Raw genomic sequence first — 13,098 nt, 5'->3', positions numbered from 1 at the left:
ACAACAAGCTTATGACCCGGCCCTTTGTGCCGAGTTTTTTTGCATGTTTATACACCTGCTTACTTGTGCTCTGTAGGAGTTCTGCAGGTAGTGAACAGCATGAATCACCCATGGGGGGAAAGTTTGTGTCCCTTGGCCCACTGTATTCATATCACATGACCTGTTCTGTGAACATCCTGTGTCAGAGGCGTAATTACACCTGTCCTACCCGTTACCCATGGAAAAAAGTATGGTGGGTATGGGACTTGTACAGGGTGACTAATCCATTCCAGCCCCATCCCATGCACAGGAAAACCCACCAACCCGTGCTGTTCCAACTTCCCTATCTGCAGGTATGGCCATGCTCTATCCCATTTTACAGGTACAAACCCATGGGGAAAGTATTCTGTGCCAAATCAGTACATGTTGTATAGTGGGTGACATAAATAGCAGGTGGAGGACTTGTACTGTGTACAGAACTTTGTACAGGGTGGCCTACCCCATTCCCTCCCTGTCCCATGCACAGAAAAACCTGTAACCTGTGGAAAAACAGTACAGTTAGAGAAGGGGAGAGGAGACAGTGAGAGATGACAAATTATTACCAAAAAAGTGTGTGGGAATATAAAAGTTACATCTCATAACAGTTGAAGTATAGATGCATGTCAGATAACAGTAGGAATAAATAAACAGGAACATGAAAAATACTACGTTACTGTAGCTCAAAGGGAGGGGACATTGTCGTGCACGCAGGAAATTTCGATCTCCGCTTTAATTTACCCTGGTCCTGTCGCATAGATCATTTTTTGGAGATAATCGCTGATAATCGCTGATAATCAGGTCTCTTTGTCCCATTATATATAGGATTCGTGATACGGCCCGAGAAGATGAATATGTAAACTTGCGGCAGAAGCGGCACGTGGCGTACTAACCTTTTCCTCTCGATTTGATTTTGATTTTGCGATTCCTCCTACTAATTCAAGAGTCTTTTCTCCATGTACTCGACATTCCAATTCCAATGGCGAGATTTGAAGCCCGTCTAATGATGTTTACTCTGCAATAGCGGGATTTGAAACCTGGTGATAAATCATTCCAACGACGATGTAGTAACCCGAGTGTATACTCTGCCTGCAGATCATTCCAATTGGCAACTCGACAGTAGTCGAATGTACCAAATCATTCCAATGACGGGTTATGTAGTGTCAAGCAATCCAATTACTACAAGCTAAAGGATATTTATATAGTCTGACAATCAATGTTTCTAATGGCACGCTGTGGATTTGCCAGTCTTCATTCGAATGCATCTACACAGACTGCTCGTACTCGAGGGTCGGGGCCGACTCGGAGGACAGTGGGTTTGGAGGATGCGGCGATCATTTCCTGCGATTGTCGGACACGGCGCCGGTGAATAATACGAATTACTAAAGTGATGAAAATAATCTTTCGAGATACATGCATACTGGATGAATCTTGTGAAGTATCTACGATTGACCCTCAGTGAAGTACGTACTATCTACCTCCATGAAATTGTAAACACATACAATAGTTTCAGCACAACACACGTTCCGTCGCGGGATTCTGACTACGCCAGAAAAGGGAACAGTTAGTACCTCAGTCTTTTTCAAAACTCATTAGTCTGTGGCGATTTCTCGCGCCAGAGTTTAATTCCTGAACTCCTCCCACTTCAAGGTGCGAGGTTTAAGTCGCAGTACAAACTCAAATTGCCAGGTCAACTGGGCATATGGATCACATTTTACGTGTTTTCTACTGGTGCCAGTAAGAATAGAGCAGATCCCAGGGGTACTGTGTGGGAGACACACTAAGAGTTGTCTGGACCAGGTCGGAGGATACTATGGGGTTAGACACTACCCTAGGCAACCAAATTTAGTAACAATGTGTCAGTGGCACCCTCAGATACTTTGAATTTATAATTGATCAAGTAGAAACAGGGCAAAGCAGGCACCAACTGACAGTCGGGTGGCGTGTCGCGTAGTCAAATCAGTTAGTCACAATACATTACTGTTCCATGAGATTTGTCCTCTCCAAGGAAATCTGAATTCATACCATTCCTCCAACTCAGCCAGTCCGAATGGGATTGCCACAACTTTCTCAGTGCGGAAAGAAGCTCCCGGCTGAGCTCCATCCCAAACTTCAAAGTTAAGGTTCAAATTCAATTCGCCACAGGCCGCACTTGCCACTATGACTAACTTAGCAGTCTCACAATCCATCGATCGATCCCCATTCCTCGAGAACCGCATTTTACTAGGTGGGTTTTGTCATTTGGAGATGAAGGAGAGAGTATATAACTTGCTTCACCAACGTCAGTGCGTTAGGTGAATCTGTCCATTCTTCTTCATGCCTTCTCATTCCTGGCAAACGGTTGCTCTCTCCTTGCTCCTAACTCGCTTGGTGACTTTAGTGGTCTACCGATGGTTCTTTCATCCTCTCCGAAAGTTCCCTGGACCGTGGCTCGCCTCTGTCACCAAGTACTACAGGGGATACTATGAGATATTCCGTGACGGAGGTTGGCTAGACCAGCTCGAAGTATTGCACCAGCGGTATGGTAAGTCACCCCCGTCCTCTCTCGCGGTTCATATTCTGAGTCCATCAAACCATGTCTGCAGGTCCCGTTGTCAGAGTCGCTCCAAGCGAGGTACGTATACCAGCTACAAACTAGTCAGATGTGGAGGTCCTGAAGGCGACTTGTTTCAGCTTCACTTCAGTGATCCCGATGCTTACGACGACATCTATGTGACTTCAAAAATACTCAAGGATCCCACGTGGTATTTTACGACGTCGCCAGCTCCAGGATCAGTGTTTAGTGAGATTGATCCGAAGGAAGCTGCAAAGAGGCGATTCAAGCTTGGTTCATATCTTTCTCGGAAAGCTGTCCTCCGACTAGAGGAAGTTGTTCAAGCAAAGGTACTATTGTCTCCTCACACACGTGGCGATATATATAGGAATGTCACCTAACGATTTCATTCAAAACAGGTAAACAAACTCGTCAAAATATTATCATCGTACCCAACACCATCGAATATACATTACGGTTACCGAGCTGCAACATTCGACATCATCTCGTCCTATGTATTCGCGCAAGAAATGAACGCACTTGACTACCCGGGATTCAAGCACCAATTCCTGACCGCCATGGATGAGATCTTCCATACCGCTTGGATTCTCAAATATCTCCCCTTCCGTCTCGACCGACTCCCCGAATGGATCTGTCGGAGGATCGCCCCCGTCACTATACCACTGATCGAGGAACGACAGTATATTGCAAACAAAATTGACGAACTAGCAATGAACCTCAACAATCACGACCCAGAGGACAAAAAAGCAGTTTTCGATATGTTCATTAGGGATTCCTCCGACTCGGGACTGCCGAGATGGAAACTCATCGACGAGGGTGCTGCTTTCCAAATGGCAGCGACCGACACGACAGCGAACGCATGTGCGCATGGGACTTTCCATCTCTTGATGAACCCGGAGATTCTTGTCAAGTTGAGGAAAGAGCTGGATGAGGCTTGGAAGGATGTTAGTCAGGATATGAAATATGGGCAATTGGAGGAATTGCCGTATCTCGTGAGTTTCGTTAATGATCAATCGCTTGACGAGTGGACTCTCAATTGGGATTATAGGGTGCTGTTATTAAAGAATCTTTGCGATTATCCTGTGGGATATCCTCGCCGACGCCCCGGCTGGTCGGAAAGAAGGAAGTGACTATTGCGGGCTGTACGGTACCTCCAGGCGTGAGTACTTAAAGAACGTATCACCTCGAGCTCGGCCCGCTGACAGAATTGCCGGCCGCCGGCAGACTATCGTCGGCTGTGCCTCGTATATAATACACTCCAACCCGACTCTATTCCCAGACCCGAACAAATTTATCCCAGAACGTTGGTTAAGCGGGGACTCACGCAAGTTGGAGAAGTATCTCGTGGCATTTTCAAAGGGTCCACGGATCTGTTTGGGGATCAAGTACGTTCAAAAGTCAAATGCGAATGTTTCTCGTCTTTGGTGAAGGTTAACTTCGGCACCCGTCACAGCTTGGCCTGGTGCGAGATGTATCTTATTCTCGCCAATGTTTTCCGTAAATTGGAGTTCGAGGCTCATGAAGCGACGTAAGTCACCCATACCTATATTTTCCTGACGGGAACGAACACAGGTACTGATTCATATGCATCAGACTCGAAAATGTGCGGTTCAGAGACTATATTTTGCCTCTCGTCCACGAGCACTTGCACGTGCAGGTGAAGGGCTTAAGATCGTGATGGGCAGTTTCAGTCTATGCAATGCAACAAATATCAAGATCCCGCTGATAAATTAAAGGACACGGGGATAGTATACATACACCATCATACATAGTAAACTGAGTGGTGAAAATATTCCCGTACATTTATACGGAGTAAACTGTAACGAGCATCTGATGATCATCTTCCCCGAGTAATTTTGAAGTGTAAACCGTACCTCCAAATCATGAAACGTACTCTCAATTGAAGTAGCCTTGACTTCAATCCGTTTTTTTGTCGTCCTTTGGTTTACAGCAACTGGCCTGGCAATGTGACCCGGAAGCCTATTAAAAAAAGGAAATAATAAGTATCGAAAAATTAGCCTTGCATAGAGCGCTTTCTACTCACCGCTAAATCTGGAGGAATGACAAGGGACACGAGAGCGTCGAGGAAGCTTGTTCCGGCGGGCGACTTGAGCATGGTGTAGTAGCCAATGTCGCAGCTGTCGTGCGACAGTAGTATGTTAGTGAAAGACTAGAAACACCTTTGTCTCAATATGAGCCCTTTTTATTGAGGCTGAGTTCCGGGTTGCACCATGCGGCCGAGGCGAGGAGTACTCACGCCCGAAACCGAGACTCGGGTCTCAACCTGTTTACAATACTTGTATCAGAAGGGGAACAAAGTTTTGAGCAGAACGAGGCAATACTTCAACCAACTCAAGGCTGTGAAGAAGCTTCACGGAAGGTGAATATTTGTTCGCTGGTCAGACGAACTTTGTCGAGAGTGATATGGTGTGTCACAGCCATCCTGGAAGTACAAGCAAGCTGTCCAGATGGCCCTACGCTGACTTGGTCTGACTGTTTTCCATGTAATCGAAGCCCCCAAAACCAGGCTGGAGGCGCAAGAGGTCCCACAGGGGAATAAACAATCAACCGGACTGTGCCATTAGTGCAGGATTCTTTAGAAACCGTCTGGTTCAAATGAATCAACTCTCACCAAATAAGTAATGTTATCCCCCACCGGAGGACGCACGATACAATATTGCGCGCTATACTGCGACCTATTTCAGTCAATTGCCATACGGATCCGGCGGAATTGTTGAAAGTAAAACCAAGATATCGTGGCATCAGCCCGGGGTCAGGAACGTCTACATTTATGTCCCGGAGGCTGTTAATTACTGGTTGATTGTTCAGTTAAGTATATCTCAGTTTAGTAGTAAGCAATGGGGATTAGGCTTTTGAAGTGCTCACCGTACTGAAGGGCTTGAGAAGTTGCTTGAACCAATTATGTACGTCTTGAAGCTAACCGGCCGTGGCAACCAAACCCAAGCCTGTTGCTCCTTGGAATCCAAAGGTCTTCAAAGTCGTGTTGATACCAAAAGCATGGCTCATTAAGATAGTCCTCTGTAAGGAAAGCAAGCGAAGTGCCAGAAGTGGAAGAAGTTCAACCAACTTCTCCTAACAGTATCGAATTCGCACGCCATTAGTCACATGTTAGTCGGCGGAAGTCCGGGTGCGAATAATCCCGAAGTTACAGTATCAATGATTGATCCTCAGATTGATCGTACTCTAGATCTACGAGAAGGAAAGTTGGCTTCCCCGCCGTCCCCACGGCTCTGGATGCCTTCCAGCCTCAAACTGAAGGATCAAAACAACAAGAGATTCCGATAGTAATAGTACACGGGGAGCGAAGATATATTATGGTGAGGGATAAGTAAGGTATAGTCTAAATTGTTCGAGGGTGCATTGCTTCCCATTACTCTGTTGTTGGGATCAGTTTTCCCCGATAAAAATAATTAGGGGCCCAGAACCCGAAAATTCTCACCAGCTTCTGCACTGGCCGAACTCAAAGAACCAAGTTTAGTTTTTCTCCTTGCAGGTAGCGCATTTACAAAAAGCATGAGACGCCTAACGAAACCATCGAAACTTTATCATGCGGCCAATGCAGTCCAAGGACGGTTCCGCACTCACCATTAGGTTAGCAGGAACAAAAAGGTCAACGACGAGATCGAGAAAGCTAGTAGGCATGGATTTCATGATTCCGGATTAGGTTGAAGTGAAAAGATTCGGGGAAGGGGGGGAGTTTTCTGAGGTGCTGTGAACTAGTAGAGGTCAACAGATGAACGCTCTTATACAGCTTCGACAAACCCTACTGTGAGCACAAGTAATCCACTGAGCCTCCTAAACCTGCAAGAGGCCGCGGCATGTTGAGGTAACGGAAGTTCATGATTTTATTTTGAGAGTTGGATTGCGCCATCTTCCGCTAGTGACTCGAACTCGTCCATTTAATTCTCAGGGAGGCGGAATTCAGCTTGCGTCCGTACTCCATCCTCAAAGTGGACCATTTCTTGACCATGCGGCGCTCCATGAGAGCTGAAAGAAGCGGGAGACGGTGGATAGAATAATCAAGCTTCTATGTCACGGCCTTCTATCTGAACTGTACCGCCTGAGTATCATTTCTTAATTTGTATAGAACCGCCACAAACCGACGACCTTCCCTCGGATTCGAGGTTTGAAATGGAGTGATGGAAATGGACGGTGTCTATATCACAGTGTAGCGGAACCTTTGGGATTAGAATAGTCAGGGCCGCAGGAGCAGCTGGTAGTCGCCGGCAACCAATGCAATGCCGAATTGGACAGTTTCTCACGGTGATAACGTGGCGTGTGGGCCTGCCGGCTCCGATATGTCGGAAATATTGATTCCGGTGTACAGTATAGGCATTTATCAACGTTCCGCCTTTTCTCACAAGGCGTTACTAGGTGACCTTGTGACCCTTTATGGATCCCTATTTCAACTTTATAGATCTTTACAGTATCTGGCTTATAATCGTCTGGCTTATGAGGTTCCCGGACAATCTCTGACACGCGGTTGTAAGGCAAATAAGGTCTCGTAAGGGCCCATAAGCTAATTTTGAGAAAAGGCGTAACGCTTACTTATAAACGCTTACACACCGGAATCACTATTTCCCCGGCCACCGAGAACAGTACTGTTGCGGGTATTGGATATTTGACCGTTTTCTGATGCGCTGAGGCTTATCAACATTGCTTCTTGCGTTTCTACGATGATTGTACCGTACAGTGTTACACGGGGTATCGAGCGCTATTAAAGGAATTATAATAAGATACCATAATGGAGGTTTCTATGAATACCGTTCTGTGACGGTTTATGATGATCTTCTTTCAAGGTGAGAAAAGATACCACCCACAGATGACCTGGCAACTTACTCCTGGCAGCTCCGCCAAGGCTAGCGCTGAGTACTCGAATTTAGATTTTACTGCTTTTTGCAACAGGGACCTTGGCAATGAATAGAGGCCTGATATCACCGCTTGGAAAGATCTGGTCAGGGTCCCGTTCCAAGGGATCAATCTTCAAACACACCGCATGTTCTTTCGGAACAAGGAGGAAACGAGGAGATCGCTGAGGATTCGGAGTGAAAGGTAGACCGTGAAGGTGTGTGGGATCCTGACCACGAAAATGCGAGCTTCTTGTACTCATTCTCACGGGCCTAGAGTATCCTAGAGTCCGCAGTGCGAAGACGAAGATCCCGAAGGCTAGGGCCGAACATTTACGTATAGAAAATACCGCATTCGATGATCCAGAAGCTTGAAAGTCATCCAATTCAAGAATCGCGTAGGAACGTGGAATTCACCGCGTTTTTTTCCACGGTTGAGTTGTAGGTCCATTCTCCGCTGCCTGCAAGAGTAATATCATGTCATATCCTTTGTTCTCCTTTGTTCTCGATTTGTATAGGATGAAGATAGGGGAATTGCGGTCCTTCTGGCCAACCCTGCCATAAGTCGGCAATATATTGATGGATGATCGAGATCCTAGCCTACCGCACAGCCTTCCTAACGTACAAAGGTCTCTTCGTAACTTCCATCACCCCTTTGCCAGGTATCCAGCTCCCAGCGATCGTTGCGTTGCAGCGCCGGGAACAACTGACTCCGCGATCGTTATCAAACCTAAATCTTCAACAATAAGGGTGACGACGGTTGGCGCATTGGCCATGGGAACATGATTGTGGGGGATGATGGGCGATTTTCATATCTCGAGCGGTGCATGGGATTAGCGTGGCGGTGTGCAGGTACTATAAAGTAGACCTAGACGAAGAATCCCTCAGTGTATCTCTTCACCCCGTCTTCGCCCTATCATACCCTCCCGGAAACGAACGATAGGATCCTGACCTACCGCCCGACATAATGCACACCCTTGACAACTTTGCTTGGACTCAAAACCCATACTTCCACGCCTCGGACAAGTACCAGCATACTGAGACGTACAAATGCCCATCCGACACAGAGTACCCTCAGTGTAACAATCATACTGTTGCACAACATCGCGAACGACAGTTCTGTGCGGACCCGTACGCTCACCAGACTCCTCTATATTGCCCCTCTTCCAATCCTCCCCCTTTACTATCCTCGCATCACGTCGCTGTGCCTCCTGCCCAATGGCATACCTCCGACTCGTACTCCCTTGGAGACCGAGCCCCAGCGAACTACTGCTATCCTCAACCTTCGAACCGCGGCGAGTTCGAGCTCTATGGTGATATCGCGCCTCCTTCTCATCACCAGACATCGTTCAACTCTCACCAACACCAATCCTACCATCATCAGTTCGGCCAGAACACTTACTATTCTCCCGTCGGCGAAGCGAAGGTGAAGAAGGAGAGTTGGGGAACGCCTCCCAGCTCCCGCAACGCGTATTCAGGTCTTCATTCGCGGGCTGAACAGCTTCCCACCGATGAGGATGACAATATATGGAAGGAGTGGAACTGGGGTTGGAATGCGCCCCCCAAAAACACCACGCGGCCTGCTGATATCGGGCCATCTCGACTGGACAACTCGTCTGGTGCAGGCCGTTGGTGAACATTTCGTTCGATACCCCTTCGTTTCTTGTTTCTTTTTCTTTTTCGGCCAAATATCTGTAGCATTAGCTTAATACCTCTCTTGTATCCTTTATAGTACACGCTCGCTTCCTGTATCAATAACGTTTATCTATTTCATTCGGACATTCACGCAGTATTTAATCCATGATTCATATGTGTAGCCTTACATCAATTCACGACATATTTATTAAATATACTTCACAACAGTTCAACTGTAAATCCAGTCCAGATCTTCAGCTTCACATACGTGTAGGAAGAATTCAAAGGAACAACTTACAGATGTCAACCCAGTCAATGTAAACACCTCTCAAAGCCATATGTACTTGTCGCGGTCCGCGCCTGATGTGACACTAAAAATCAAGTGACATTGCGATAATGACATCCCGACGAATCGACATCAAGTCTGGTCATTGTTGTGTGGGAATATTTAGAGAACTGGTGTGCTGGGTACACTGTCAGTGTACACATATAAGAGTACTGAACGTACTGGACCACAACTCAACCCATTCAACCCACCTCTGACTCATACCACCACCATCCCCAAGCATACCCTTCACGGTAATTGACCTCGTCCATTCTCGAGGGCTCCATTTAAGCATCCAAGCGTTCGATTTGACAGTTTATACGGTTTATTAGGGATAAGGTGAGGTCGTCGTTGTAGCATTGCTCAGCTCAGCACTAAGAGGATGACAAACGTAGAGTAAATCCCTTTCATAAAATGCCGCACACGACATCAACCCCAACCGCTCATTATCCATCCCGTTCACCACCTCATACGACCCAGGGATTGAGTAGCGCGATGCCTGCTCAATTATCTCGACCCATCATCAAACACGATGAAACGCGGGGAGAGTCCGGTATCGAAGGAAGCGATGTTCACAGAACGTGTAGCAGCGCACAAACAGTCATTCTGAGGTCGCGTTCGTCCTCACCAACATCGTCGATGATTATTCCTTCGCGGGAAAGTCACAGCACAAGTCACAACAGCAATGTCACGGATTTCCCAGCGCTGAGCCGTTGGCAGTGTATTCCTCTGCCCTCTCAGACGAACTGCCAAACTGCTGTCGTATTGCATTCGTTACTGTTGTGTCCTAGGAGAACAGGAATTCATTGGAGTATATCTGAGTCGCATGATATCATCAAGAAGGTGTTGGAAGAGCGGTGGCACCCGTTGAAGGATTTGGCAACTCATCCGGCCCTCCCTGCACTGACGGTGGTGCATACGTGGCTACCGTGGCCTATCACTGTCCATGCATCGGGGATGGACGCGAGGGGCGTGACAGTCGCGGATGTCTTGCTCGCGATCTCGAGGGATTTGGCGATCGTGGTGGACGAAAGTGGGAAGAGTAAAAGAATGGATTTTTTGCGAGGGAAACGGATGTTTGTGGGATTGCAAGAGAGCGAGGTTGGGGGCGATGTATGGGAGTTGGTTGTTGAATAATGCGAGTCTTGGTAGTACCTTATGCGTGTATTAGTATCGCAAAAACTGTACGGTAGAATAATCTACACACCTGTTGTTGTTAACTGAAGGAAGTGTTCTGGAGTATAGAATGCCGTCCTTTCCGCGCATGTCGAACTGATGTCCTTCAGTCTTGACGTACGAAGGTGTCGGGTTAGATGATATGCTGTAAGGGAGAAATCACGCACATCTCGTGTGGAAAGAACTAGAATCTAGTGAATGATATGATCCTTCAACTGATGTATCAAGGCTGGGAAATACATCCGAAGGGCATCCTAAATGCCTTTCCCTAACCTGTCTCTCTCAAATGAGTAAAGGGTGATAGTCAATGACACATTGGAGCCATACCTATAAGATATTGATATTTCTATCGTCCGGTGTCGCCTGAACGTTGCTCGTCATCGTCATTTGAGGCGGTCTACTGGCTCGCAGCGAAGCTTGCATCCTTGTTTTTGCCCTCATGATTAAATGACGTTCCTTTCACAGGCCTGTAAGGTGGGTAGAGCAATGATTAAAAGGGTTTTGGCGAGGCGTTGGGGTTGACAAAGCCCGTGGGCCGCCGGCGTTAGAGCAACATCCACGTGGCGCTCATCGTGGGAAAGCTAATCGATAACGAACGTTTTCCACGTGTTGGTTGATCTCGCCCGAAATTCCTTTACTGAATGTCTCCGCCACAGGATTGCTCACGAGTAAGTTAGCTTCAATTATATGGCCCACGGGTAGCTGCAATTGTTAACGGAATATTTCAGCTCAGTTTCGTGAATTTCAAGGATCAGTCATGCCTTTGACTGTCACTATGGAGGCGATCAAGGAGATACACGCATCATGAAAGTGAAGCTTAAGTTCCATTATGACCCATTCCACTTCGAAGTTGTTCCCTGATATCCCAGTGCTGAATTTTTGACTCCATCACGGTATTTCGGAGAAGGGACATTACGAATTCAGTTTATCCTTTCTCATTGCTTCTATCTTTACTCACAAGTTCCTGGACAACTCACTGCATAGGACTCCTTCTTCTTCTAACCACCTCATTACATTCTACCAGTCGATTTCTATCCTCTCAGAAATTCCCTAGTCCGTGGTTCGCAGCAATCAAGTACTACAGTGGATGGAGTTGATCCCAGGTCGGAGGGTACAAGGAGGCGACTCAAGATTGGCCAATAGTATCTTTCTTTCCCGGAAGGTGGCCTTACAGCTGGAGGAAGTTCAGGCGAAGATATCGTCGGTGTCAGTCACTCTCTTACCGGTACGCATCGTATATCTCCCCGATGACCGAACTTGCAATAAGTTAACAAACTCATCAGCCTACCGTCAGACCAGAAATCGGAAGAGCCTGCGTATACATTACCGTAGCCGTGCTTCAACCCATGAAAGCTTGACGTCTGGCTAGTTCTTCGCCCAAAAAATGGACTCTCCGAACTTCAAACACCCGCCGTTTCTGACCGCCATGAACGGATCATTTTCAATGAGTGGACCTCGATTATCTCCACTCCCGCCTCCTCCCGAATGGTTCAGCCGGAGGATAGCGCCGCCAGCAAACAAATCGATGGTATAAACACAGCTCGGAAAGAAAGGCGATTTTTTGATCTTTTTCGTAGATGATATTCCTCGGAAGGAGAAACGCGAATCCAGCTAGAGCGCTGGTTAGGCGAAATTCACGCGAGTTTTGATTCTCGTGATGTCTTCAAAAACTCCGCGGATTTGTTTGGGGATCAAGTATGTTGAAAACAATTTTACGGTCTTGTCAGTATCATTAAATGTTCGGTGGCTAGACTTGGTGTGAGTTTTTGCTGCCAACCCTTTTGGGAGGTTTGATCTAGAAGCTTATCGGGCGGCGTAAGTCATGAATCCCTGCCTGTGTGAATGATTGATATCCTGATTAGAAGGACGTCAAAGCAGAATGTGCCCGGTTCAAAATCTAACTGGTGCCTCTCCTCCATGACCACCTCCATGTGCGGGTCATCATGATATAATCTACTCCTCTTCGGACCCCTTCAATTCTCTGCAAGGTAGGGACTTCATCACGACCAAGGATACACTATACTTATTTATATCCTGTATTGTACAGAAGCAGGAAGTAAAGAGTCGCCACCCTTCGGAACGGTCCCCATTGTCGGCGAAGTAAGGAAGATGGAAAATACAGCCGTCTCAGCCCGACTTGGATGGTTTGGCAAGAGATGCATTATTGCATGGTGACTTCTCGTCAAACGGAATGTTCAAATTCAAGCTGAAACTCCCATGTTCAGGGCCGAAGCGATCTCCACCCGTCTGTATGGTATTCGGCTTGTCCTTTATCGGTATCACCACTGACACAAACCGAACTGTCTCAGGCTGCTCCCACTTGTGACTCGCCTCCGCCACAGAGTTTTGCCAAATGTTTACATATATAACATGGGAAACCATAGTTATTCTCATACCTCAGCGCAGTTCTATGGAGTTGTAAGCACACACTAATCGTAAGTAAAAAATAACTATTTCAGGCTTAGTCAACCTAAAATCGTCAGCGATTGAGTTCATAACGATAGCTTCGGCGGACTCAAGTGAAA

The 13,098-nt window shown here is 47.0% G+C and overlaps 3 protein-coding genes across 3 annotated transcripts; all 3 read left to right on the top strand.

Moving 5' to 3' along the window:
- Window positions 1-2,314: 2,314 nt before the first annotated feature.
- E1B28_005396 (uncharacterized protein) lies at window positions 2,315-4,465 on the top strand. The gene is made up of 8 exons (XM_043149954.1): window positions 2,315-2,539; window positions 2,601-2,629; window positions 2,689-2,898; window positions 2,968-3,561; window positions 3,618-3,728; window positions 3,794-3,954; window positions 4,023-4,097; window positions 4,163-4,465. The coding sequence occupies exons 1-8, from the start codon at window positions 2,332-2,334 to the stop codon at window positions 4,245-4,247; spliced, it is 1,473 nt and encodes a 490-aa protein (XP_043011038.1). The 5' UTR covers window positions 2,315-2,331; the 3' UTR covers window positions 4,248-4,465.
- Window positions 4,466-8,404: 3,939 nt separating this feature from the next.
- On the top strand, window positions 8,405-9,073 carry E1B28_005395 (uncharacterized protein; the record flags this gene model as incomplete). The annotated part of the gene is made up of 1 exon (XM_043149953.1): window positions 8,405-9,073. One exon carries the CDS (start codon window positions 8,405-8,407, stop codon window positions 9,071-9,073), a length of 669 nt encoding a protein of 222 aa, XP_043011037.1.
- Window positions 9,074-9,811: 738 nt separating this feature from the next.
- On the top strand, window positions 9,812-10,534 carry E1B28_005394 (uncharacterized protein; the record flags this gene model as incomplete). The annotated part of the gene is made up of 1 exon (XM_043149952.1): window positions 9,812-10,534. One exon carries the CDS (start codon window positions 9,812-9,814, stop codon window positions 10,532-10,534), a length of 723 nt encoding a protein of 240 aa, XP_043011036.1.
- Between the last annotated feature and the right edge of the window lie 2,564 nt (window positions 10,535-13,098).

This window comes from Marasmius oreades, chromosome 3 (assembly GCF_018924745.1).
Source record: "Marasmius oreades isolate 03SP1 chromosome 3, whole genome shotgun sequence".
Classification (NCBI taxonomy): domain Eukaryota; kingdom Fungi; phylum Basidiomycota; class Agaricomycetes; order Agaricales; family Marasmiaceae; genus Marasmius; species Marasmius oreades.
This window is presented reverse-complemented; position numbering and strand designations above follow the sequence as displayed.

Coding starts and splice junctions, on each gene's coding strand:
- E1B28_005396 (XM_043149954.1), top strand. CDS start 2,332: ATGCCTTCTCATTCCTGGCAAACGGTTGCTCTCTCCTTGCTCCTAACT. Junction 2,899..2,967: donor AGGAAGTTGTTCAAGCAAAG/GTACTATTGTCT, acceptor CATTCAAAACAG/GTAAACAAACTCGTCAAAAT. Junction 3,729..3,793: donor GCTGTACGGTACCTCCAGGC/GTGAGTACTTAA, acceptor GGCCGCCGGCAG/ACTATCGTCGGCTGTGCCTC.